The sequence below is a fragment of the Castor canadensis genome, chromosome 17, assembly GCF_047511655.1.
Source record: "Castor canadensis chromosome 17, mCasCan1.hap1v2, whole genome shotgun sequence".
NCBI lineage: Eukaryota > Metazoa > Chordata > Mammalia > Rodentia > Castoridae > Castor > Castor canadensis.
The window spans coordinates 44,262,037-44,289,394 of record NC_133402.1 but is presented as its reverse complement, the minus strand read 5'-3'; the positions used below and the strand labels follow the sequence as shown (position 1 = coordinate 44,289,394).

General features: G+C 48.2%; 1 protein-coding gene across 3 annotated transcripts; it reads left to right on the top strand.

The window, feature by feature from the left end:
- On the top strand, positions 1–26,297 carry Pomgnt2 (protein O-linked mannose N-acetylglucosaminyltransferase 2 (beta 1,4-)). 3 transcript variants are annotated; one of them, XM_074059873.1, is made up of 2 exons: positions 1–172; positions 19,480–26,297. In XM_074059873.1, the coding sequence occupies exon 2, from the start codon at positions 19,576–19,578 to the stop codon at positions 21,316–21,318; it is 1,743 nt and encodes a 580-aa protein (XP_073915974.1). In that variant the 5' UTR covers positions 1–172; positions 19,480–19,575; the 3' UTR covers positions 21,319–26,297. The 3 variants fall into 3 exon arrangements, with proteins under 3 accessions (XP_073915974.1, XP_073915975.1, XP_073915976.1); XM_074059874.1 differs by lacking the exon at positions 1–172 and adding an exon at positions 204–360; XM_074059875.1 differs by lacking the exon at positions 1–172 and adding an exon at positions 4,653–4,741.
- Positions 26,298–27,358: the final 1,061 nt, after the last annotated feature.

Here is a 27,358-nt window from a genome sequence, read left to right as displayed (position 1 = left end):
GTAGGCGCGCGGCGGGCACCTGCGAGCCCCGCGGCGGCGCGGGCAGCGGCCGGGACGGTGCGGCGGAGTCTGCGCTGGCTGCCTGAGCCTCCGCGGAGGCTCGGAGCGGTGCGGTCCGTGGGGGGAAGCCGGAGCCGCGGAGGGGCCGCTTGGACGCGGAGCCCGGCTGCAGGTGAGGCGGGCGCGGACTCCGCGAGCAGCTGGAGCTGAGATTGGAGGGGCCGGCCCCTGCACCTCCTAAAAGGGAACGATGCGGGTGCCAGGCCCTGACTGGAGGAGAGTCGGTAGGACGCCTTCAGGAGCCGCCGAGTTTGCGAAACCGAAGAGTGACGTGTGTGCTGGCTGCAGAAGGCGCCCGAGGTGGGCGGGGCGGGGTGGACTTTCAGGGGTACTCGCGGCGCCCCGGGATGTCCCACTTGAAACCCTGCGCTCGTGGCGGGCCCTTGCAGCCTGGCCTCACGCCCTTTTGCTTTGGAGAGCATGGTGCGCACTTGGCGCTGGTGGCAAGGCAAGGTGCGCAGAGGGCGCCTGGGCCGCCTGAGCTGCCTTTGAAGGCAGTAACTGGGCAGGCCTGCAGCTGATGTCAGGCCCCTTGGATCTCAGTAGGGCATCAGCTGGGTGGTCATGGTTAAGAACTTGCCACGGCCTGCTTGACAGTGCCGGGCAGCCTCTGAAGGAGGAATCCCATAGAATGCGTCTCCTGAAGTCCTGTACCATACAGTAAAGGACCCTCATCCGGAGTCCTGCAGCAGGTGGTGAGTGGCCAGCGTCCACTTACTTTAATCCAGCCAGCCCTCAGCCTACTCTTGGGACCCTGCCTGAGAAAAGATGACTTCAGGGTTATGGGGCGAGCTGATCACCCAGAGCAGGGTTCAGTCATCAAATGTTTACTGTCGCATCTGCCGGGCACGCAGTTCCTGGCTCAACAGCAACTCGCTTACCTCTCTGGGGATGAAAGTAACTTCTTCACAGGGTTGCTGTGAAGTTTAAATGAAATAGCGTTGGGCAAAGTCTTCAGCCAGTATCCGGAACATAGCGAGTGCCCTGCATATGTTAGCGGTCATGGTCACTAACTATAGAAAGTGTTAGAGGTGACAATGGGACCCAGGTCCATGTTCACTGGTTCCCATGGGTCTCGGAGATCTTCCAGCTCATCTTTCACATTACAGACGAGGACTCTTGAGTCCTGGATGATGGCTGTGCCGACATATGTCCCCTCAACCTCAGGGTCGGCTAGCATGTCATTTGCTGAGCCTCGAGCCCCTGGGGGCAGGGAGAATGAAGCATCCTTAGCAGAAAAGAGGACAGGTGACCCGTCATCTATGGGAGCATCCTGGTAGCCTCAGGATGCTGGGATTAGCACAGCTCCAGTGTGTTCTAACCAGCCTTCTTCTTGGGAAGTCCTTACTTTGAACTTTGCTTTAGAAAGTAGCAACGATGAACAAAGGTTTGTAGTGAGTATTGAGCTAGCCAGAAAATTAAATTACTAAATGCCTGGTTCCCCAAGAGGCCTTGTCAGTCTCAGCTTGGTTGTGCAAAGGATATTTTCCTCTGGGGACTGCTAATCATGTGATTCCCAGGGTTATTCAAATTGGATGAAATAGCAAATGTGAAAGTCAGAATCCCAAGATGTCATCGTGGGCTTTGGTGTTGGGCTTAGGTTCGCATCTCAGCCCTACACTTAGTAGCTGTGTGATATTGAACACCGCATGTAACAATCCTGAGCATACTTTCTTCAATCGGAAAGGGAATTAATAACATCTACTGTAGGTTTGCAGTAGGGAATAAATGACATCATGCATGTAAAGCACTTAGCATTGTGCCTGGCATAGAGTAAGAGCCAGGCAACAAATTGTACCTTTATTATGATTAAAATATGAAAATAATTGTCAAGCAGTATTTTGCTTGTGTTGTCTCTTTGAATTCACAAAACTAGAACCTCCCTGTGAAATAGGAATACTTGCATCTGTTTTTCAGGCCAGGAAGTGGAGGTTTGAGGGGTTAGAAATTGGCCTAGGGTCATGTAGCTGCTAAGTAACAGATAGGAACTATCCTGGAATCTCTGTCTCCATTTAATTCTCCTCTTCCACTGCCTGTAGTCTTTGCTGTTCTTGAGCCCAGCTATGACCTGAGGCAGCCTGTGGTATTACAGCAGGGATCTGGCACTGCCTGGGTTAGAGGCAGAGCCCTGCAGCCTGACTGTACATGTGTTTCCTGCTGTTGGATAGGTGGTGAAGCTGAGGAGATCAACCCCTGGGTGAGTGTGGGGGTGAGATGTTGAAGAGGCAGCACATGCAAGTCCTGTGGCCTCAAAAGCTGTCATCACTGGATCACACAGTGTGGGAGGCTGCAGTCTGGGTGGGACCTGGAAGGTTTGGTTATGAGAAGACCCTGTTTAGCTCCTGGAAAAAGTATCAGAGCTGTGTGCTTCTCCAGGCCAATCTCTGCTTTGGGAGGAGGGAAGCTCTTGGGCTGTGGGTGAGAGAGGCAGCAGCCCTGGTCTGAGAACCAGCATGCCACCGTCTTAATCCTGGCTGCCTGAGAGACCTCACACTGCCTCTGAAGACCTCTTTTATAAATAAAGAGTTGGAACAAATAATTTCTAAGAACTCTTAGTTCTAAAGAGTGATGGTTTCGTAATTGCATATTGATGGCTTAGCCATCTCAGCACAGCACCAGGGCAGCTGGGATAATTATCACCCCAGTGTGCTACCTACGCTCTCCTTGGGGCCACAGCTCCCTAAGCCACCTGCCACAACTGGGTACTCTCTCTGCCTGGCTGGCAGGGCGTAATTACAGCAAGAGGCTTTGGGTTGCTAAGTTACCATCTAGGGCTGTGGGTCTACAGTTTCCAAGCCATTCACACTTGCACTGTCCTTGAGTCATAAAAAACTCACTGCTCTGAAGTCTGCCTCCAGTTGTTCCTTCAAGTCTGATGACAGATGAGCACTGTACTTAAGAACAAGACCTCTGGAATTACTGGAATTAGAGGCAGGTTCAAATCCTGGTGTCCCTGCTTGAGCTATGAGACCTTAAGCAAGGTATTTAACCTATTAAGGCCCTGTTTTCTTATACTGAAGATAAGAGGGTTGGGGGTATAGCTCAGTGGTAGAGTTCTTGCCTAGCATGCATGAGGCCTTGCAAACAAAATGAAACAAAAGCAAAAGGAAAAAAAAGGGGGGTGTGTGGACACTAGTGCCTGCATTGGAGGCCTTCTGTGAGTCTTAAATGCAATAGGACAGGAAGAGATCTTAGGACAGTGGCTGGCGTGTGGTAGGAAAGGCAAGATGGTGGTAGCACTGACCCTTAACCCCCTGCCTCAGAGGCCAACAGCCTCTTTTCCTTAGCTAGTCTGGACAGAGATCAACCTTTCCATTTCTCAGATTCCCTACATCCTCACTAGTCCTACCAGGGGCCCAACATCTATAAGAAGATTTGAACTTTCACTCTACCAGTGGTGACTGCTGTGAGTACAGTCTTAGTTGAGCTTGTCTTTTTTTCTCCATTTTGCAAAACAGCAGAGGACCTCTTCCTTACTATATAGTGAGTGTTCAGCCTGGAGCCAAGCCTCACCAGGAGGGGCTTGGGGTGCCTTGTCTGCTGTACTGGCCACTGTTACTGCTGTTTGCCAGTACAGGCCCTTGCGTTGGGTGGTTTTTAGGCAACCCAATGATGAGACACACCCAGGGGTTCTTTGGCAGTGGAGATTTGTAGTGGGAATCATGGCATATCCTGAGGTAACATTAGGAGTTTCCGGGTTCCAGAGCTTCCAAGAAATTGGAGAAGCAGTACAGCCTTGTTCTGTTTAGGGGCTGCCTTCTGTCTGCTGGCCAACAGTATGGTACGAGCATCTCCCAGTGTCCCCCACTGGTGTCTGCTTTAGACCTGGGCCCCACCCTAGTTCATTTAGTTGAGGCCAAGAGACCTGGACTCATTTCTTGCTGTTTCTACTCCATAAGCAGTGTCATGTGGGAAAGAGTGGGTAAGGACACTTTTCCAGAAGATTTAAGTATGGCAGACTTCTCAGTCTGCCCTAGGACTTAAGCTTGTGCATTGCCTTGGTAAAGGCTGGGACAGAATGTATGTGGCTTTTATTGATGGGGAGGATGTATGCAATTGGATCAGCTGTTTACACAAATGCCTTGCTGAGTATTGCAGAACTGCGTAGTGTTAGAACAATTCAAAAAACCTCAGCACAGTTCCTCTTAAAATTGACCATACATGAGAGTCACCTGGAGGTTTTATTAAACCATAGGTTCCTTGACCCTCCTCTCAGAGAGATGTGATTTAGCTGGTCTGGCGTGGGGCCCAGGATTTCTGCATTTCTAATTTTCCTTGTGATGTGGATACTGCCAGTCCTGCTTTGGAGGACCCCAGGACCTTAGAGAGCAGCTGGCCTCTCTGGGCTCGGACAGTTCTAACCTTTAGAGAACTCTCCTCCTGCCTACTGCCAAGCTGAGCTCTGCCTCCCAATGTCTTCTTTGTGCAGTTCCCAGAGCAGCCCTCACAGCCATACCAGAGTATGGCTGTATGGACCTGCAGTCCACACTTATGCCTGGAAACTGGGGTTGCATGTATCATTGTTATGCACACATGGGTCCACAGAGGAGAGGGGTTGCATCCCATCCTTCTGGAGTAACCTCAATCTTGCTGTACAGCCTTGCAGGTGATTGAAGAATGCCATGGATCCAGCAGCTTCCTTTCTGCAGAGAAGTGGTCTTCCTTCAAGTATCCTATGCAGGTTACTGTTTCTTGCTCTTTCCTCATCCTGGCTGACTTTTTCTTGGAGAGGGGGCAATAGTGGTGTTTGCACCCAAGGCCTTGACAAGTATTCAGTTTGAGCCATGCCTCTAGCCTTTTTTACTTTAGGTTATTTTTTTAATAGAGTCTTGTGCTTTTCCCCTCTCCCCCCGGCCAGCAGCCCTCAGACTGTGATCCTTCTGCCTTTGCCTCCCACATAGCTAGGATTACAGGTATTCATGCCACCACTCTCAGCTTGTTTGTTGAGATGGAGTCTCACTAATTTTTTTGCCCAGACGGGCCTCAAACCTTGATCTTCCCAATCTCTGCCTCCTGCGTAGCTGAGACAGGAGTAAGCCACTGTGCCTGGCCCATCACGACTATCTTAAAGATGAATATCCCAGAAAGATTCATATAGAGAGAACTCATCTTAATGCTTTAGCATGTAGACTCTTACTCCTCCAAAAATGCATAATATAAATTTGATCATAAGGAAACATCAGACAAATCCAAGTTGAGGAACATAAAGAGAGTAACTAACTGTCCTTAAAAATAGTTTCAGTCACCAAAGTCAAGTAAAGACTGAGAAGCTGCCCAGACTGAGGAGACCAGAGAGACTGGAGCCCTATTTCATCCTGGAGTAGATTCCAGACAACAGAATAGAAACCACAAATTAAAGACAGTGTAATGTTAGTATTAATTCCCGAAATCAGTGCTACGTTTGAGAATATTCTCATTCTTCGGAAGTACACTCAAGTGTCAGGCTAACAGGCCATGTCTCACGTTTCCAACTTGTTTTTTTTTTTTGAGACAGGGTCTTACTATATAGTCCAAGCTGGCCTTGAACTAATCCTCCTGCCCCAGTCTCCCCAGTGTTGGGATTGTAGGAATATGCCACCATACCTGACATCCAACTTACTTTTAAATGGTTCACAAAAGAGATTTGTGTATAGAGAATGATAAAACCAATGTGTCAAATTAGCAGCTGGGAAATCTGGGTAAGACAATGGGAAAGTTCTTTGTGCTATACCATGCAACTTTTTTGTAACTTTGAAATTGTTTCTGAATAAGAAGGAAAAGATAGCAGACACTGTAGCCAGCCTACATGCATTAGAGTCTCCTGGTAGCTTCCGTGTAAACTTGGGCAGCTTTCTAAACTCTCTCTGACCTTTGTTTTTACCACCTAGAAATGAAGGTTATCACAGTGAACCAGAGAGCCCACACCTACTGGCTGACCAGATGGCAGTAGCTACATAGTATCATCTGTTAGGAAGGGAGGGGTCCAGAGTGACACTGTAGTGATGAGACCAAAGGAAAACCCAAGCTGAGGCCTATCGCCTCCTTCCCTTGCTGATGGTTGAGTCTGTGGCAGTGACCACAGTGAGTGGTCACCTGATCCCGTGGGCCTCCCAGGTGAAACCCAGCTCTCCCAGCAGCTGCATCCCCCTGCTGTTCCTGGCCCTACCTGGGCTCCACAGTCTCTACCTATCTGCCCACTGAACTGCATGTATCTTGGACCTGGTGTCACTGCCAGGGTGGGAGAGGACCTCATGTCTTGGAGGCCTCATGGTTTGTTGGGCAGACAGGAAAACTGGGCACATCACCAACCAAAATGCCTCCAAAAAAAACCTCACCCGGCCTCCTCTAGGTAACTTCTCTAGACAGTTTCCCGTTAGACTCCTGTGCATCAAACACACTTCCTTGTATTACTTTGTGACTTTTAGGCCTTCTGTGGTGGGTGTCCCTGGACTTTTGATGAATTCCACCATCTCACACTAGATCCGAGGCCCATCTGGATTAGTGTACACATTGGGGTCTGTGTGCATTTCCTGTGAGAATCTGTTTGTTTCACCTTCAGAATTTGGTACGTCATGTTCTTTTTACCTATGAGCCTCACAACATGTTTGCTTCCTTCTGTTCCCATCTGTGTACCTATGTGTGATCACGCAGGTAACATAGTAGTGCTGCTCTGTGACACCAGAGAGGACCAGTGCAGGCAGATTCTGAATGACTTGTTTGTGCCAAACCAAAGCCAGTGACACAGCAGGTTGTGTGGTGAGCAGAGGCTTCTGCATCATTATGAAGCAGAACCTTGGTGAGAGGGTTGTGGACCAGCAGAGGGAGGCCAACTCCAGCTCATCGAGTCCTCCCACCTCCTGTGCAAGGCTGAGCTTCTGCATAGGAAAGACTGATACCGCTTGCCTCATATGGAACGTACAGTCCATTGGGTTTTTCCCTTTAGTAGGAGTTCCATATCCTTTCATTGATAAGGAGGTGGAGTCATCACCATCTTGAGCTATCAACAGAGGACTGGTGTCTCCATCTTGGAGTTTGCTTTGCTCTTTCATATAGAGGTGTTAGTCCAAGAATATAAACTTTTAACTGTTAAATGTGCCTTAATAATTCAACTTATCAGTGCTACAAAGCCCACAGGCTGCCAGCATTTTGCTGAAGGATAAATACCTTTGCCAGAAAACCTGATCTCCTAAAAATGTATAAACTTATTGCTAGTATTAGCTTAACATTTAATTTGGTGCAGGTGTAAGCATTCTCTTACTAATACCAGGTCCATTTTCCACTTATGGTACCAAAAAATGGGGGGAGGAGTTGGAGAAGAGATCACTCTGAAGGTAAGTCTGGTTTAAGGAAGCTTGTTTGCTCTTTACTGACTCACAGTATGAGTCACATCCATGCAGGACCCAAAGTTTCCATCATTCAGCACTGGTAAATTCAGGCTGCATTTACGATAAAATACTTCTCAGTGACAAAATAAGGAGTCTACCAGTCCTTAAAAGTCAAATTGCTAAAATGCTAGTATAAAACCTTACCTCTTTCCCTCCTGGCTGGGCTCTGCCTGGGCTTCTGCAAGCCTAGGTCTGGCACATGCTGTCAGGCCAGTCCCCTCCCCTCAGTAGCCCTGCTTTTGGAGGAGAGACTGATGAACAGCTGTTTCTGGCAGTCATGCAGGTGGTGAGGCCAGCAGGAGGAGGGGTTTGCTTTGGACCAGAGCTTACAAATGTGCACCTGTTTGTGCCAGGCAGGAGCAAGACCAGCAGCCCAGGGCCTTGGGCTCACACACTGTCTTCAGGCAGTGAAGGTCAGGACATTTCACATTTATCAGAAGAGTATGGTTATGAATTATTATGTCTCCCCAGATTTGTGTGAAGCCCTGATCTCCCATTACTATCTTTGGAGATGGGACCTTTAAGGAAGTAATGAAGGCTAAATGAGGTTGTAAGGCTAGGCCCCTAATCTGTCAGGACTGGTGTCTTCATACAAGAGGAAATTAGACCAGAGGTGCATCTGTCTGTCTGTCTGTTGCTCTTTCTTGCTCTCTCTCTCACACACACACACAGAGAAGAGGTGATGTAAGGACATAGTGAGAAGGTGGAGGCCTCAACAGAAATCAACCCTGACGGCACCTTGATATTGGACTTCTAGCCTCCAGAACTGAGAAAATAAATTTCTGTTGTTGAATCCCCTCAGTCTGTAGTGTTTTATTTTGGTAGCCCAAGCTGACCAATACAAATGGCTCCCATCAGCCTGCTTTCCTGACAGGCTGTCATCAAGCTGAACTTTAACCTGGAAACTTGGTGTCTAGGTCACATGGCCCACCCTGGTATTACAGTCTGCCCCCATTGGCTCCTGACCCTAGTAATAAACATGTGAGTTTGCACCACCTCTATGCCAGGAATTCTGGGCTTTTTCTCCTTACCAACCTCAACACTCATGCCCATGAGTGTTTTCTATGGCCATGTCTGGGCCCCCCAGGAAATGGAGCCTGCATCCATTGTGGATGACCAGCCTCATGTGTGAGGTCCTGCACATGGCCCTCACCCTCGCTGCCCAGCTCAACTTGCTGTCTGGTATGGCAGATGTGGCAGCACTCTTAATGCCTTCCTCCAGTGCTTCTGGAACAGATGGGTCCTGGAAGGAGGACTCAGTAAGTCTGCGGGAATCTCATAATATTTACCCCTCTGGGAGCTGAGTAAAGTGGCTGGGAGGGGGAGGGGTTGACAGCATCCTTCTGTCTTGCTCGGTTTCTAAAGGGCTTTTTAAGGCATGTTTTAAATCTCGTTTATTTCTTGTTTCCCTTTCTTTTGAAAAAAAAATTTTGCTCTGTTATGCTCTGTTAAGCCATAGTCCTTTGTTCCTCACGCCAGTTGGGTCCTAAATGTGTGGCTGAAGTAGAAGAGGCAGGGAATGGTAAAGGTGGTGGTGTCTAGGAGTCCTGAGCCGCACTGGCCCTGAATGCTACGAAGAAGAGGTCCAGATGGTGCTCGGACTGTTAGCTTAAGTGCTCAGGGTTCAAATCCTGACTCCTGTCCATACAAGCTGGGGGGTTTGGACAAGTCTGCTTAGCATCTCCAAGCTTCTGTCTTGATCTGTACAAAGGGGGTAATAGAAATAGGCTTATTCTCTTCATGCTGGTTTGAGGATTTAATGAGAAAATAACCATATGGTTTTTAGTACATTGCCTGGAACATAAAATGTTGGAGTTGGTGGATTGTTTATGTTCGAATAAAGCTGGAAGGAGCTTTTTGTAAATTTATGGAGCCATCTTAACATGAAAAGGACAAGTCATTAGGAAGACTGAGTGAGCCCTGGAATCTATTGAGTGTGGGTGCCATGATGCTACCCAAAGCAATTGGAGTCCAGACCTTCAGGAGTTGATTTGAAGCTGTATGACTGTTTTGGTCCCAGTTTTCCTTCCATTATTAACTTTAGAAACCCCAATGGAAGTGCAGTTATGACAGCTAATATGTAGAGCGTGTTAGATGCTCTACGTGCATTTCCTCATTTAGCCCTCATGACACCTAGGGAGGTTATTGTTCCATTGCACAGTTGAGTAGATAGAAGTTTGAGGAGGTGAAGGAACCAGCCTGGATCATGAGGACAGTTCACCTCTGAGTCTGAAGCAGGTGCATTCAAACTCTGTGGCCTGGAAAGAACTCTTGACTGCCACATTAGGGAGGAGCATTCAAGTCTCTCACAGGCTCCTGTGTCTTGACACCTGCACTTAGCCCAGAAGGAAGGCACTTAAGTTTTGGAGGTATGCCAAGTGTTTCCCACTTCTTAAGCAGCCATCTGTGTCAACCTACACTACTTCTCCTCCAGGAGCACTGTGCCCAAGACCCACTGGAAGCAGGGTTTTTAAGCAAAAGCACAATGAAGCAGAGGGGCCATCAGATGGGGAGAAGGCTGGTCCCACTGAAAGGAACGCTGTGACCTGCACAGAGCACTTGCTTCTCCAACATTGGGATGGGAAGAGGGCATTTTGCAGTGATGACCTGCCTCATCTCCAGTAATTCCTATGCTCTCTCCATCATACTGCAAAGCATGCGTTACTTTCTTCTGATAGCTGCACCACATCAGGAGGTAACAGTAGCCTCCTTCTCCTTTGCCAGTAAGAACCATGATGTCAGGGCATCATTGTTCATTATTGTATCTGACACATAATCTAATTTGGGACAACAGAACAATAGGTTTAGTGTCATGCCTTCCACATCTAACCAGTACCTCTTGTCAGGACAATGAGGGTCATGAGCTGAGAGCCTCTGTCATGAGAGACTGGAGGACACAGTTTTCCACCCTGTACCACAGATGTGGCCTCAGCAGACAGTGTCAGGAGAGATTTCCTTCCAGGACCTGATCAAAATCTAGCTCATTGCAGGAAGATGGCAACTGAGAACTCAGTACAAGTGTCCTTTTGTGTCTTGTGGTTCTTAGAAGGAATTTGTGCTCTGTCTCAGCCTGGGCATTGCCCCCTGCTCGCTCCGTCTCCTCACCTCTCTTGGAATGAGGTTCCACTGCACCAGACCAGGCTTTGTCTGGGAAAGAGTAACATGGCAAGAGATGTGGTTATAATACTTTTCAGACTCCTCCCTTCATGAGTCCCCCATGCCAGGGAGAAGGTGTGCTAAAAACAACCTGATTCAAGCTATTGACGCTTCATAGTCCAGTGGAGGCGTCTTTCCCCTGCAGCAAGTGTATTTCTAAAGAATGGCTTTGGTTACCCTTTGCCCCACAGCAGAGAGGCTGCCATGGAGGCATTTGTATTGAGGAACAGAATCGAGGATTGTTTCCAGGTGAACATCCGAGGCCATTTCTTTTCAGGAATAAAACCAGGATTTGAGTTGGTCCTTTTAAGCGTCTTTGCACCCAGCCAAGATTGCTTTTCAACTGCCTCCATAACATGACTTTATCGGAAAAGATAGCAGGGACTCTGGCCTCCTTTTCCTTTCATACCTTGTACCTATACAGAAAACTTGTTTCCTCTCTACTAGCAGATAGCCCTGAGGAGCAGCTAGGCCAAAAGAATTACATATCTCTTACATGTACAGTAGAAAAGGACATTTGCTAAATTTGGGTTGCTCTTTAAATTGCAAAGCAAAATACTTGGGTATTGCCATTTTGCAAAGGCAGTGGAGTTTTGTTTTATGTTACCTGTCCTGGGGTACTCAGATGAGGCAGGCTGGCTTGGAGCAGGGCTGGAAGGCTGTGTTAGGGTGCCTACCATGGCCTTGCCCAAGTAGGAACAGAGCTGTCTGACTCTTCTTTTTCTCCTTGTGGAATGGCTCACCTCAAAGAAGCTCCTCACAGACCAGACCTTTGTAGTCACCTGCATATCCTAAAGAAAAAGCTCACATTTTCAGGGGGCATCAGGTAGAAGTAAAACATACTATCCCGGCTTTCAGGCACCACCCGCTTACCTCCTCTTGTCCGTGGGGCCTCATGATTGGACTTCTGGGTAGCCCTGGTCTCTTGAGAACAGCACAGGGATGGATGAATGGGGCCAAATGCTGGATTGTACCCTTGAGCCTCTCTCTGGTTGAGAAATGGGGGTAAAGTGAACCATCTTGCTGAGTGGTGATGAGGAAGGATTTAGTGGGATTTTGTGTGTGTGTGTGTTTGAGGGGCCATGGGCACTGCCATGGCAGGAACTTCATATCTGAGGTGCTTGGCAAAGTTGACTGCAGGCAGTAGTAGACCTTGCGTCACTGTTGAGAAGTAGATTCACCAGGAGACAGAGGATTCAAAGCAGCAGGGAAGGGAGAGGCCAATTCCAATTCTGCTTTCAAGCTTTCAAGGTCTGCATAAAGACCTTCAGTCTGAAAAGAGTTCTGAGTTCTCTGTTGCCATTGACATGGGGAGGTCATTGGCTCACGGAGTTGCTCTGGATTATTAGTCAAAACATTGGGACCAACAGATAGCATTGGTTTGTCAAGCTACAGAACTGCAGAAGGCCATCACTGAGTCCCAAGTCCATTTCAGTCTCTAAGGCCAAGGAAGGAGATCCGAGTTTTCTCTCCCTGCTGTTGCATTCCTGCCACTGCCCTGTTGGCAGTCTCTCCTAGTAGCCCCCAGAGCAGTGAAAATTGGCCTGGGAAGGGGTACATCACTGGATCTATTGCCCAGTAATCACCTTGGCCCAGTTACTCTCCACCATTTTGAATTTTCCTCCTAGAGAATTCTGTGATTGGAATCCAGGAACATTTTGATGTGGTAGTGATGACGGAAGGACTATTTATTGTCTTTAGGATGCCTCCATCTGCTCTTTTGGTTTTGGCTGATCCTTCAATTGTGCTGGCTTATGTAGGCTGCTGCAGTGGGAGGTGGGAGGCCACACAGAGGAGTGTGAGAAAGACTGACCACTGAGTGCCCAAGTACTTTCTGCTACCATACCTTGGCTATTTCATAACAGGTAGAAGTGTGGCTACAGTGTTCCCTTTGTGTCTGAAGTGATGAAGTACGATAATGCCTGTGTTACTTATGATTGCCCAGAACCGGATCCCGAGACAAGGACTTAAGTGCAAGTAGATTATTTGAACCAGGTGCTAACAAAGCTGAGCGGGGGGTGAGGAGATGAGACAAGGAGGGAAACGCGATCAAAAGAGGTTGCACTGGAACACCTGGAGCCTCATTCCATGGGTGAACCTGGGGAGCCAGTGTACAACAAGCCTCGGAGTTGTCCCACTTGGGGAGAAGATGTGTGGGGCATTTATGCCTCCATTCCCTTTGTTAGACATCAGTGCAGGCTTCCTGTCTTAAGTGAGTTGTAAATCCAACTTAGGACTCACGCTTTAACTACCACACTATCTCTAGCAAAATGTTTTCTCCTTCCTCAGCAAGGCTTTCTTCCCATTTTCCTCCTTGGGAGAGTAGCTCAGGAACCTGAAGTGCCCAGTAAAGTTCCATGTGGCCTGGTCTGTTTCTGTCAGTACCTTTCTGGCAGGGCCTGTGGTGGGCTTGGAGTGCTTAGCATCTAATTTGAACAGCTTTCACTTCCCACTGCCAACTCAGAGACTGGTCTCTGCCTGTTTGTCCCACAAGGCTGCCACCCCATGTTTCTTAACTCCTTGAGCTTTGCTCCAAAGCCCTGAGCTCAGTGCTTTGGCTAGGATCGACCACTATATACAGCCAGCCAGGTCCAGAGGATTATGGCCTCCTGCCTGCATCTGGGCACTGCCCTACACCCCCTTCTGCTCCCAAGTCTGTCTTAGTCCACTGGGTTGCCTGGGAGAGGGGCAGGTGCAGAGTGATCGCTAGGGATGTAGTGAGTACCTACCCAGGGGCTGGGAGGCCCACTCAAGAAGGAAAGGGTCTTCCTTCTCTACTTTCCTGATTTTCCTGAGAGTCTTACTTTCTGGTATTTCCTGGATATGTCTGTTTTAACTTTAACTTCAGTTGGAAGTCATTCTTTTATCACAGTAAAACACATTGTCAACTCTTGCTACACACAACTGCTCTCATCTCTCCAGGGAGGGCTTTATTTTTTCCCAAATAGTAATGTAATTCTTATCTGCACTCCAAAATTCTCTTATCATTTATAATAGTTATTCATTTGATTGCTGCTTCCTTTTTAGCTTTCTCTATGTAAAATCAACATGGAAGAGGGTAATACAGAGAAGTCCTGCATCATCCACAGTCAGTGTTCCATTTTCAGGCTCTATCTCCATTCTTTTTTTGCTGGAATATCATAGAGCACACAACATACATGTCACTGTAACTATGAAGACTTGTGTCCTCTTGTTTTTTAGGTTATCTAACTTTTTATAGCTTTTTACTTTTAAATAATTTTAGTTACAGAAAAGTTACAAAAACTACTTCACTCACCATCTCCTCATGTTAGCCCCTTACGTAGCCATAGTAGAATGATCAAAACCAGGAAATTCATACAACGTGTAAAGTAAACCAAAGACCTAATTCAAATTCTGCCAGTTGCCTCACTAATACCCTTTTTCTGGTCCAGGATGCAAACCAGGATCGCACATTGCATTCCATTACCACGTCTCCTCCAACCTGGGACAGCTCCACAGTCTTCCCTTGTCTTTCAGGACCTTTGCTCTGTTGAAGATGACTTGCCAGTGGCAGACTCAGCTATTGAGAGCTCCTTCAAATTGGCTCCCGTATCTTTTGCTGTGTCCCCATTTTTTGGAGCACTTCCCTATGTTCTATCACTGCATGATGTTCCAAGCTCATCCTGGCTGTGTCCCCTCAATTTTGGTTTAAGGTGATTTCTATTAACTAATCCGTAGAGTTTATTCAGAACAACTAGAGCTAGAACTAAAGTTCCACATTTAGAAATAAACATTGTAGCTGTGTAGTTTGTGCAAGAAAACCAGAGAAGTAAAGTACCTTTCCCAGTGTGTTGCATTAAGGGACTCATGATGGCAATGTGTTCTCCCTGGTGAGATTGACTTGATTGCTTGCTTCTCAGCCAGGCTTCTCCACTACTTTCTATTTTTACCTTTGTAAGTAATGTGTATCTCATGGGGCGATAATTTGAGACTATGCAAATATCCTATATCTCATCATACTTCATTCACTAATTTTAGCATCTGTCAGCAGATCTTGTCTACAGTAGTCATTACTGTGCTATTTGCCAAATGGTGATTTTCTATTTCCATCAGTGCTTCTCCATTTGTTATTTGGAATCTGTGAGAAAGATCTGTCCCTTCTTTCTATTCAACTATTTATTCATATCAATATTGACTCATGGCTATTTATTCTATGTAATTGTAATCCATTACTATTACTTTTTAATTTTGTTACATTGTCTCAGACTCAGGTATTGGGGGCTCCTTCAGGTTAGCTTCTGTGTCTCTTGCTAGGGCCTGATTTTTTGGAATACTTTCTTTTATTCTGGTACTGTGTGATGTTCTAAGCTTTTGTACCTGCCAGTATTTTCTATTTTTTTTCCCTCTCCTGACCTGTAGGATGAGTGAACTCTCTTTCCTTCTGGCTTCTTGCTGGCTTGTGTTTTCTCCAGCTGATACCACATTTTAATACCCAGGCTTTCTCTTTTAAGCAGCCTGGGCATTCTCCATGCCAGGAGATGGTAAGAATTGCTGGTTCCTGTGGCAGGACTATGGATACTGATCAAAAATGGTTGTAAAACAGCAATTCAGTGTGATAACCTTGTAGCAAATAGTTCTTAGCTGGTCGGGCTGGATGGTGAATTTCCAGCTGGGAGCATGTATATTTGAAAAAGCATACACAGTGATATGATTTTATATTAGAAAAGTGAAATAGGTGTAGACACAGATATAAAATACCAACTTAAGGAACTGGAGGTTCATGAAATCCACTGGTGTTAAGGGCAGACATTGCAGAAATCTCATCATTGAGGGGACTCTTGGGGGCTGGGGTACTGGGCTTCCTAAGAGTTTCTGTTTATATTAATGGGTGTGTGGGTTTGAAAAGCCTAGGGAACAATGAAGATTAAGTAGATTTCTCACCTGCAGGGTTTCCAGGCTCACAGAAACCCTCCCCTGCAGATAAACAGAGCTGCTAAGAGGAGAAGTCAAAATCCAGCTAAGAGGGCAGCCACAGTACTCAGGCCTCTCACCCTGTGGCTAGACCACATGTTCTCAGCCCTTATTCCAAAAGAGCCTTGAAGACCTGCAGGAAGGATATCAAGTTCATGAGCCTGCTCCTCTCCACTGTGTAGGGCCCGTGGGGTAGCTGGGAATTTACCTTCTTCTCTTGGCACCAAGAAGGCCCATTGGGAGACAAATAGAAGTCTCATTAAAGGATTAGCTTTTAAATAGCTTTTAAATTCCCTTTTTAAATAGGAATTTAAAATTTAGAACATCTGTAGACTTTGGAACTTGAATTGCCATGAGGTGTGTGCCCCTGCACCCCTTCCTTGTAGAGCGGGACCCTCAGGGCCTCTGTTCCCTCTCCTTTAGGCCCCCAGCCTACTGCTCAGGCCCCACTCTCCTATACTGAGTGAGAGATGCTGAGCCTGGGAGCTCCCTATTGGCTTTTCTACCTCTGTTCTCCCCCTTCCTGTAAGCTACTCTGCTCAAAGACCCATAGCAGCAACTTGATGCCAAGTTCAAATTCCTTGAGCTTGCTGCCCATAACTGATTTTTAAGTTTCTGTTCATGACTCTTCTGTGTGAGCCATGTCCTCCAACCAGCCTGCTGTCCCCTTGTTTCCTGTCATTGAGCTCACATCTCTCTGTTCTCTCTGAAGGCTTCAAAAACAGCCAAACCAGGACTCACTTCTTTCCCACAAGGGTCAGGCACTCCTGCCTACAGGGCTCAGTCAGGCTGCCTGCTGCCTGTGCTATGATGCTTAAGTTACCCTAAGTCCCTGTTCCACCAACAGGTGGCCTCCCCCAGTGGGAAATTTCGGCTCCTCATTGGCATTCAATAAGTATGTTTGATTTGCTTTTGTTTCTCATCAGAGGTTTCTTAGGGAGAAAGCTTCACATATCCAAGTTAGGAGGACCATGGGGACACTGATACTGAATACTTCTAATGATAATTCTGATACTTCCACAGGTTTAGATCCCTGAGCTCAGAAACGAGACACAGGCTAGACCCCCATGCATTCACTTTATGCACAACACTGCTGTTCTTGTCTGCAAGAGACCGAAGTGTGATGTCATTTATTGGTGCACTTAACCTGGAGACCCAAGAAACAGGATAGGTGCTGACTCTGATCCAAGGTGCCCAGGTGACATGGCTGGTGACATTCACTGTCTGGTTTCCATTCTCTGTCTTCTTTGGAAGGGATCTCCTGCCTAGATTTAAAATCCTTTGTGAAGTGGCAGTTTCTGCCTCAGCACAAACCAGCTTTTGCTACAGGCCAGATGAAGGTAGCCAAGTGTGTCCAAAATGCTCCAAAATGCCACATTTCTTCATCTATCTGTGTAGCCCTTTATTAACCATAATACTGTTTCAAAATTATTCTTTTCCTCCCTGCTATAAGATTCACCTGTTAGGTAGAACCTAATTGAAGAAATTGCTTTTTGTACATCAAAAATGGTCAGGTATTAGGATTATTTCTGGCCTTCTCCACAGCTCTGTGAGGTGGGTGCTGTTGCTCTTACTGTTACTGATGAGAGGCCTGAGGTCAGAGAGAAAGTCAAGGAGCTGGAGTTTGAATCAAGTCCATCCTGCACCCTCTTCTAGGAGCTGCCTGCAGGAACGCGGAGTCATGTGACAGCTGTGATTGGTTAGTGACATCTTGAAAGGTGTCTCTGAAAGAGCAGACTGTGGGCTCAGCTCCCTGAAACTAAGGTGTTCTTAGTGTTCCTTACCCACACCAAGCCTTCCAGTGGTCGGGGGTGGGGGTGCACAGTGTTGGCAAGGGGAAGACTCCCAAGGTAGCTCCTCAGTCAGAGCAACCTGCAGGTGCATAAAAAGGCTTGCTGTCCATTGTAGAGATGTGCCCAGGAGGGTTTCGAGCCACTCACGCATATCAGACCTGGTCCAGACCCCAGTGTGAGGCAGGTGGATGGAGAAGCAGAGTGTCTGGGCTGTGTGGGGACCCATTGACTTCATTGGAACTAAACTCAGGAGCCCCACAGCCCACCTGCTCCTGACCTGCTGGTCTCCCCAGCCTTGGGAGGCAGCACTGCATGGGGAGTGTTCAGGACACTGCATTGCAGATGCTTGCCGTGCCGGGGACTGCTGTGTGGCTTGGCAGATTGCTCCTCCTCTTCATGTGATGAGGAGGACTTGCTTAGTGGTCATTCACCTTTTTTGCAGTGGAATTACTTCTTCAGAGCAGAGCCCCATGCTTCCAAATGAATTTCTAGAGAACCTACCTATACTAGCCTCCTAGGGCTGCTACAATAAATTACTACAAATTTGCAGGCATAAAATGACAGAAACCTGAAATCATTTGTGAGCAGGGCCATGTTCCCTCTGAAAGCTCCAGGGGTGCATCCTTCCTTGCTTCTTTTAGATGCTCGTGGTTCCTGGTAATCCTGCTTGTCTTCATCTCTCTGTTCTCTGTCTTCATCTTCACATGCCCTTCTTTGTGTGTCTTCTTCTATTTCTTATAAGGGCACTGTCATTGAATTTAGGGCCTATCCTGATCCACTGTGATCTTATTTCAAGATCCTTAATGAGTTACATGTGCAAAGACCCTGTTTCCAAAGTATGGGCATATTCTGAGCTCTGAGGTTCTGAGTAGACATGAATTTTGGGGTAACACTATCTAATTAGTTCACTATTCCAAACAAAACAGATTTAAGGAGTTTGGTTCTGTTTGGAGCTAGATGGAGGCCCAAGACCTTGACCTTCCCATCCACCACTATCCTCAGCACCCCTAAGAATCAGGTCTACAAACCACTGGGGGCCCTGGAGCCTAGGCAGCCTTGACTCACCTGGCCTATTCTTTATTTTGGGGCTCAGGAATAATGACATTTAACTGTCCTAGCAGGTGACCTTTTAGTGACTTAAGAGAAGAACTTGTGTCCACAGCCCTCATGGATGTGGGTGGGCCCTGGTTGGGAATTTGGACATCTCCATTGAAGCCAAGATCACTGCAGGCCTGGTGCTAGCCTGTCAGGTTCAAGGAGCAAGTGCCCTTCCTCAGGCAAGTCACTGGGAAAGTGTCAATGTCACACTGCATTTTGCCTGTTGACATGGTAGTCTTCCAAGCAGAGGTGGTTTGGAAAACCTGAGTATCCATTCCCTGGGCAGGGCCATGGAAGTCACCCTTCTTCCTCCTGAGAGCAAACAAATGAAGCCATTTCTTTGTTCCTTGCCTTAGCTGGGCTGTGTATTCCGGGCTTCTTGCTTCACATTTGGTTGCTAAGAAGATGAGCTAAGACAAGCTATGTTGCTTTATACTGATCTCCCAAGGGCCAGAGAGGTGACATGTCCAGTGTGTCACACAGCAAAGCGACAGCTTGGTGTGAAGTTCTGCAGGGTTCTGGCTGAGCCTTTGGCCATCTTTCTTTCCTCCATAGCTCATGATGGGGAGCATTCGTGCATATATTGTACTCTTGTGGACTCACTCACATGTTCAAACCAAGATAACTTACAGTGAAGTAAAGCAAAACAGTGACTTGTGTCAGCTGCTGCTGTTAAAAAGGGCGTAACTAACACACTTGTCACTCACAGCTCAGGTGGTGGGGTTGTAGCTTCTTGTGATCACTGAAAAGCCAGTCCTCATCCTCCCAACTCCAGTAGGTGTATCAGAAGACAACTGGGTGATGGCAATGTGATTAGAAGGACAACATTGACCTAGATGCATACAAAAGAAGCAGGAAAACATTTCCAAGCTTTAAAACTAACAGTCTGTAATGTGATTTAGGACCAGGATTTTGGTTAAGAACCATTTGTTTTTTTCTCAAATTTGGCTATAACCTAGAATCACTTGGTAAAAAAGCAGATGCCAAGGAGCCTGCATGGTGCCTGGCATAGGGAGAGCTTATGGTGACCCCAGACTGACTGGAGTCCTTTTCCTTTCCTTTCTCTGTCCCTGTAGGCTTTTGCTGGTGCCCATAGGGATGGGTGAAGTCCACCTGGCCTGTGGCACTTTTCAGCAGCCATCGTCTCACTAGGGCCCCCTAGTGGCGTTAGGATGCACCTCTCAGCAGTGTTCAATGCCCTCCTGGTGTCAGTGCTGGCAGCGGTCCTGTGGAAGCACGTGCGACTGCGGGAACATGTGGCCACTCTGGAGGAGGAACTGGCTCTTGGCCAACAGACCCCAGAGCCAGCCCAGGGACTTAGGATCGACTACCCGAAGGCCCTACAGATCCTGATGGAAGGCGGCACACACATGGTGTGCACGGGCCGCACGCACACGGACCGCATCTGCCGCTTCAAGTGGCTCTGCTACTCCAACGAGGCGGAGGAGTTCATCTTCTTCCACGGCAACACCTCTGTCATGCTGCCCAACCTGGGCTCCCGGCGCTTCCAGCCAGCCCTGCTGGACCTGTCCACCGTGGAGGACCACAACACCCAGTACTTCAACTTTGTGGAGCTGCCCGCCGCAGCCCTGCGGTTCATGCCCAAGCCAGTGTTTGTGCCTGACGTGGCCCTCATCGCCAACCGCTTCAACCCCGACAACCTCATGCACGTCTTCCACGACGACCTGCTGCCGCTCTTCTACACCCTGCGGCAGGTCCCCGGCCTGGCCCACGAGGCCCGGCTCTTCTTCATGGAGGGCTGGGGCGAGGGCGCACACTTTGACCTCTACAAGCTCCTGAGCCCCAAGCAGCCACTCCTGCGGGCACAGCTAAAGGCCCTGGGCCGGCTGCTCTGCTTCTCCCACGCGTTCGTGGGCCTCTCCAAGATCACTACCTGGTACCAGTATGGCTTTGTGCAGCCCCAGGGCCCAAAGGCCAACATCCTTGTCTCCGGCAATGAGATCCGGCAGTTTGCACGGTTCATGACAGAAAAGCTGAATGTGAGCCATGCAGGGGCCCCACTGGGCGAGGAGTACATCTTAGTCTTCAGCCGCACCCAGAACAGACTCATCTTGAATGAGGCAGAGCTGCTGCTGGAGCTGGCCCAGGAGTTCCAGATGAAGACAGTGACGGTGTCTCTGGAGGACCATGCCTTTGCAGATGTTGTGCGGCTGGTCAGCAATGCCTCCATGCTGGTCAGCATGCACGGGGCTCAGCTGGTTACTGCGCTGTTCCTGCCCCGTGGGGCAACTGTGGTTGAGCTCTTCCCATATGCCGTCAATCCTGACCACTACACCCCCTATAAGACGCTGGCCATGCTGCCCGGCATGGACCTGCAATATGTAGCCTGGCGGAACATGATGCCAGAGAACACAGTCACACATCCTGAGCGGCCTTGGGACCAGGGGGGCATCACCCACCTGGACCGGGCGGAGCAGGCCCGTATCCTGCAAAGCCGTGAGGTCCCACGGCATCTCTGTTGCCGGAATCCCGAGTGGCTGTTCCGAATCTACCAGGACACCAAGGTAGACATTCCATCCCTCATCCAAACCATACGGCGTGTGGTGAAGGGCCGTCCAGGGCCACGGAAGCAGAAGTGGACAGTCAGCCTGTACCCAGGCAAGGTGCGGCAGGCACGATGCCAGGCGTCTGCGCAGGGTGCTGCTGAGGCTCGCCTCACCGTGTCCTGGCAGATCCCATGGAACCTCAAGTACCTGAAGGTGAGGGAGGTGAAGTACGAGGTGTGGCTGCAGGAACAAGGGGAGAACACCTACGTGCCTTACATCCTGGCCCTGCAGAACCACACCTTCACAGAGAGCATCAAGCCCTTCACCACCTACCTGGTATGGGTCCGCTGCATCTTCAACAAGACCCTCCTTGGGCCCTTTGCAGACGTGCTGGTGTGCAGCACGTAGCAACGGGCCATGGCCAGGCCTCGGGGGGCCTCTCCAGCTCAGTGTCCCCGGCCCTCTGGTCCTGCTGTGGCAACTTTGGGGAGTATTTATTTATTTATTGAGCAGAACTGTGCCAGGCCTGCACCCCCATGTCTTCTTGTTGCATCTGGCTTTGGTATTCACAGTACCCCTCTTCATCCTGGAGTGATGGGCGCCCACTGCCTTCTTCTATCCTTGTCATCCATTCCCTGCAGAAGCTCCTTAGTGAGGGGGAAGAGGAGGGGGGAAAGCAAGAGTCCCAGGGAATGCTCTGACTGAGCAGTCCTTTGGACTGGTGTCCAGGCTTCTGGAAATTGGGTAATTGTGGTTGGTAGCTTCATCACCACGAAGTTCACCTGTAGCCCAGGGATGGGTGTGATTGGAATAGTCATTAAATGATTGTGAACACTGTGGTCAGGTGTTTTCATTGAGGTGAGGAGGGTTGGTAGTTAGTACTCGATGCCCTTTAATCCTGATTATCAACCAAGGAAATGCGTGATAGGAAGGCATCAGGACTGTGAATCGAGTAGGCTGGGTAGATTCCATTTGTCTGGCTTGATTAAAGCCACACACCCATCTCCATGGGATGAAAGCCCTCTCCCATAGAGGACTGAAGAGCCCATCTACCAGGGGATTTTCTTAGATCCAACTAGGCATTCAGACTTGACCTAGATAGACTATAGCTGGCAATGGACTCCCATAGCAGGATGGGAGGACAGGAGCTCAGCAGTGAGGGGCAAGTAGATTTCTTCCTACTCCACTGGAAGAAATAGAGGTGATCCTCCGGGTGACACTTAAGCCTCGTGCACTTGACACACTGCTTTATGGATGTTGAAAAGAAAAACCATTAAACCAATAAAAAGAGAAACCTCTTAGCTCAAGGGCCAGCTCTCCTGGAAACCCCAGTCTGTCTCTTCCAGCTCCTCAGATAATTAGGCCTGTGACATCCGCAAGCCCCCACCTCTGCAGCCACACTACCAGGAAGACTCAGCTGCCCACCGGGGGCTTCTCCGGGACCGAGGCTTAGAGCAGGTTTGTGTTGAGCAGATCGCGAAGCAGAAAGAAGCTCAGTGAACAAATGGATTTCTGCCTAAGTCCAGATTGTTTTTACGAGTTTTGTTTTGTTTTGTTTCTATCAACTATTAGCAGGAAAGACCTGCAGACTCATTTCTTCTTGGCACAGCCTATGGTTACAGTGACCTTGGTGTGCTAGCCTTGCACACAGAGGCCCTCGAAGTGGCACAGCTCAAATCTTCATTCACTCCAGGTCTTCATGGGGCTTGTTGTTCAGACTGTTGGCTGGAACCTGGCTCTATTTCCATATTTACATCCTTCTGTCTGTTCAAGAGCCAGCCTGGGGTCTCATTACTGGTGTGGATTCTGCCTAAAATGGTGACCACACATGTCACCTCATCCTCAGTGAATTCTCTGTCTTCTTGGTGAGGTCAGCGTCTGCTTTTCTTGACACCATGTGAGAACATATTCACTCCCCCCTTTTTTTTATGGCATTGGGATTTGAACTCAGGGCCTCATGCATGCCAGGCAGGTGCTCTTACCACTTGAGCCACTCTGCCAGCCATTTTTTTGTGATGAGCTTTTTTCAAGATAGGGTCTCAGAACTATTTGCCTGGGGCTAACTTCAAACTGTGATCCTCCTGATCTCTGCCTCCTGAGTAGCTAGGATTACAGGCATGAGCCACGGGTGCCCAGTGCCCCACACTCAATGGCAATAAGAGCAGAGGCTATTTTCCACTGCCCATCAGTGTTGGTGTTGAGCAGTTGTGAAATGTGCTGGTGGTGGCTGCATGTGTGCCTCCTGTGAAAGAGTGAAACTTTGGATTTTTTCTCTTAGCATTAACAAGAACACTCAGTTTATCACTGGGCATTATTTAAAAACAAGACCCTGGATGTCTATAGAACATGTAGAAATGCTAAGAAGTTAGCATCCTTTCCCTGGGCCACACCACAGCATGGCAGGAACCTGGACCATCCATGCCCCACAGCCAGGCCACCCCTTGGCAAGTGCTGAGGCCTACCAGCTCTTCCCTTGTTGCCCCTGCTTGTTGGTATTTTAAAACATTTTATTGGTGTTTACTTATGGTGAAATGCACAGCACTTCAGTTTAGTGTTCTACCAGTTTTCACAAATACATCTGTGTAACCTACACCCCTGCAAGACATAGACCATTTTCATCTCTTCATAGTCATGGTTTCTAAAACTATGGAACTTTACAGAAGAAATGTAATATGTGGGAGTTATAAGAGCTGGTTTAACAACAAGAGTGTTGACATTTTCATTTCTGTTTCCATTTAAAATCTGCATCTTAACACTTTGTCCCATCAAAGAATCAGGAGATCCTGAGAGCTGTGACCTGGGATGCACAGGAAACTTTTTGTGCCAAAGCCAGGGTCCAAAATCCGCCACCCAAACCCTGGGGCTGGATGTGGCTCAGAATTCTGAACTTTCTGGATTGAGAAAGATAATACAGTGCACATATCACGCAGTATGTGACACCCTTGGCAGGCTCTGAGGTTGCACCCCGTAATCAACACGATGCCATTTCTGCCAGGCTCGTGAATATTCTCGCTGCGTGGGACATGAGTTTTGGCTCCAAGTATGCTAAAAAGCCTTTGATTTTCAGCGCTTTGGGGATTGTTGGAATTGCATCGGCAGGATTGTGAACCTGTGTTGCTATCATTTGACACTCCAACTCAGAAACTCCATCATTTTCCTTGGAACAGCCCATTCAGGGTGCAGGAGCAGAGTCAGGCTTGGAGTGAGGCCAGTCAGGCAGCACAGGGGCCAGCAGTTGGGACACTCCCCTCAGCAGACCTCCCCCCCATATACACCTCTGGCCTCTTTCTTAAGGCTGCTTTTCCTGAAGCTGAGCAGAGGCCCCGGCTGCTCCCAAACTACTGACCCCAACAGCTCCACACTGGTACCTTGTCCAGGGTTGATGGGAATATCCTGACTCACGGTTCTGGCTATTTCACTTGGCCTATTTTTCTTATTCCAGAGATAATGGCTGGGGGAGGCATAGGTCAGGCAGTAAGCACTGAAGCTGCTGAGAGGGTTTTTGACAGGATCAAAAAGTAAGCCGGGTGCCAGTGTCTCATGCCTATAATCCTAGCTACTCAGGAGGCAAAGATCAGGAGGATCACAATTTGAAGACAGCCCAGGGCAAATAGTTTGTGAGACCCTCTCTCAAAAAAACCCATTACAAAAAAGGACTGGCAGAGTGGGTCAAGTGTCAGAGCCCCTGCCTAGGAAGCATGAGACCCCACCCCCAAAAAATAAAAAGATGGAATTTTCCTTCAAGTTTGAAGGAAAGACACAGTTAATAGACCTAGCAGACTTTAACCAGCAACAAGTCAAGTGCAGGAACTGGGCCTGCTCCTATGAGCTCCAAATCCAAAGGGATTACCAGAAAAGACGCTTGTGAGAAGCTGCAGGGCACTCTGAGCATCTTTTAATGGTGGGTTTGGGAGGTGAGACTCACCAGCACAACTCCTGCCTGGATTTGAAGTTTCACCTTTCCACCTGCAGGCTAGGTGATCTCAGGCAAAATGGAGATAACAATCATACCAACCCATGGGCTCATGGTGAAGTTAGATGCCTTGAATGATGTACGCAACCTCAGAAGAGGCCAGTTGAGAGGTGCGTCCAGCACCTCCCTACTGGGGAGGCTAGGCAGGGAGTGCTGGGCCTGTCCCACAGTGTTACAGGTGTGGATGTGCACTTGGCGTCTGGCAGTGGGCAGTGTCTGCTCACATGCCCCCTTTGCATCAGAACACAAAAGTAGCTGGGTATAAACTGGGCCCTTGCTCGTGGGCAGGAACTCTGGTTTGGCGTTTTCAGAGAGAAACTCCACACATCCCAGCCAATCCACTTGTCAGGCAGTCAGGTTTCCCTCCCTTTCCAGGTGACTACTAGACCAGTTAGACTAAGGGAACCTGCTCCCTGGACATGGCTCTGCTTGCCGCCCTCCCTGTAGGGACCAGATACCTGCTTTCACTCAGGTGTCATCTCCTTTGTTTCTTCCTCATCTCTGCAGTGTGGGAGTTGACCATGGCCACCCAGTGAGAACAGGGGTGGGCTGCAGCCAGGGAGTCAGCCTGCACTTCCATTGGGCAGAGACTCCAGGGCAGGCAGAGGAGAGGACAGCTTTAGAATGGAGAAAAACAAAGTTGTTGGGAGTACCCTGATGAGAGGTCATGGGCCTACGGCCTAGAAGTGAGCCACCTTTGTGATTAACCAGGAGTATGATTCACATCTGCCTTTTGGTCTTCAAGTGCAATAAGGGGACAAAAAAACTGGGAGGCACTGACCAAGTCCTTACTGTACTGGGCTGAGGCCGATGTGGTTTGGTTTTCTGCACTGATTGCTACGGAGGTTGTGGGTCACAGTTCTGTTGTCATATATGACCTGGCCACATATACGTGGCCCTTTGTCTCTTTAGTCCCTCACTGGTTAGACAGTGTCGGCTCTTTTTTCTCTGAGGGGCTGCTTACATCTCGAGATAGAATGAGAACTCCAACTTCACCTAGGCAATGAACTGTGTCCCTGTATTCCTCCCTCCTTGCCATTTTCTAAGGTGACAGGTGTCTCGCTTCCTCTTCTGGGTGAGTCTGGAGGAGCAGCTGGATGCAGGCATCCTTAGAAATAACAGAGCAGAGGGAGAAAAGAGAAGACAAAGAAAAGACAAGTTGAAAGAAGACAAACACTGGTGACCCTCGGAGAAACACCTGAGCTGTCTAAGCTAGACTCACTCTACCAGGGCCTTGGTCTTTCAGGACATATCTGCCACAGAGCACAGAGCATGCTGCTTGGGTGTAGTCCCCACTCCCATCTCCCACGCTAGGTTGTAAATATTGTGGAAAATCCAGTGAAAGGCATAGGGACCTGGTGGCTTTATGGGAAAAGTCTATAAAACCTTTGAGGAATAAATGATTTGTATTTAAGTTATTCTGGAGCATTAGAAAGATGGCAAGGTTCTGTGTCGATTTGATGAGTCCTTCTTAGATTTAGTGAGGTGGTCACGGAGGGGCCAAGAAAGGAAAATTGTAGATCATATATGAGCATGTGTGCAATGATCCTAAATAAACTATTAGCACATTAAATCCTTTAGTTCCTAAAATACCAATCGCCTCCGCTGAATAGGTTATGAGGATAGAAAGATTATCCACCATTTGAAAATACGGGGACAGTGTGTTCACAAAACCTTGAAAAGGCATTTAACAGAGCCGGGTGGAGTGGAGTGCATCTATAATCCCAGCCATCGGGAGGCTGAGTGAGGCAAAGTGATCATGAGTTTGAAGCCAGGCAGGCCTACGTAGCAAGTTCCAGGTCAGTCTGGGCTACAGCAGGAGACCCTGTCTCATAAATAGGAGGGGGCATTTTATAAAATTCGATACCCAATAATGTATCAGAAATGATATCTTCAAACCTGATAATAAACACCAGTGGCCTACGGCTGTAATCCCAGCTACCTGGGAGACTGACATTGGGAGGATCATGGCTCAAGGCCGGCCTAGGCAAATAGTTCAAGGGACCTTATCTCCCAAATAACCGGAGCAGAATGGGACTGGAGATGTGGCTCAAGTGGAAGAGTGCCTGCTTTGCACTGTGCCTGCTTTGAACTGTGAAGCCCTGAGTTCAAACCCTGGCCACAAAAGAAAGAAAGAAAACTGACATAACAGTCAATGGTGACGCTGTGGAGGTACTGCCATTAAAGTCAGGAACAAGATGAGGCTGTTGCTGATGTAGCTGTCATTCAACTTTCCTCCAGGGAGATTCCAACGAATGTAGCAAGAGAATAGAAACCGTTGAGAAGTGTGCATTCACACACACACAACTTGTGAAAAAGTGTAAAACTATCCTTATGTGAAAGGATGATTTCTACTTAAAACTTTAAGACACATATCCAGTTATTAAAAAATATCTAATCCAGAAAAACAACAACTCATTCTCAATAGCAATAAAAATTATGGAATATCTTTAAAATGAATTTATTTGTAGAAGA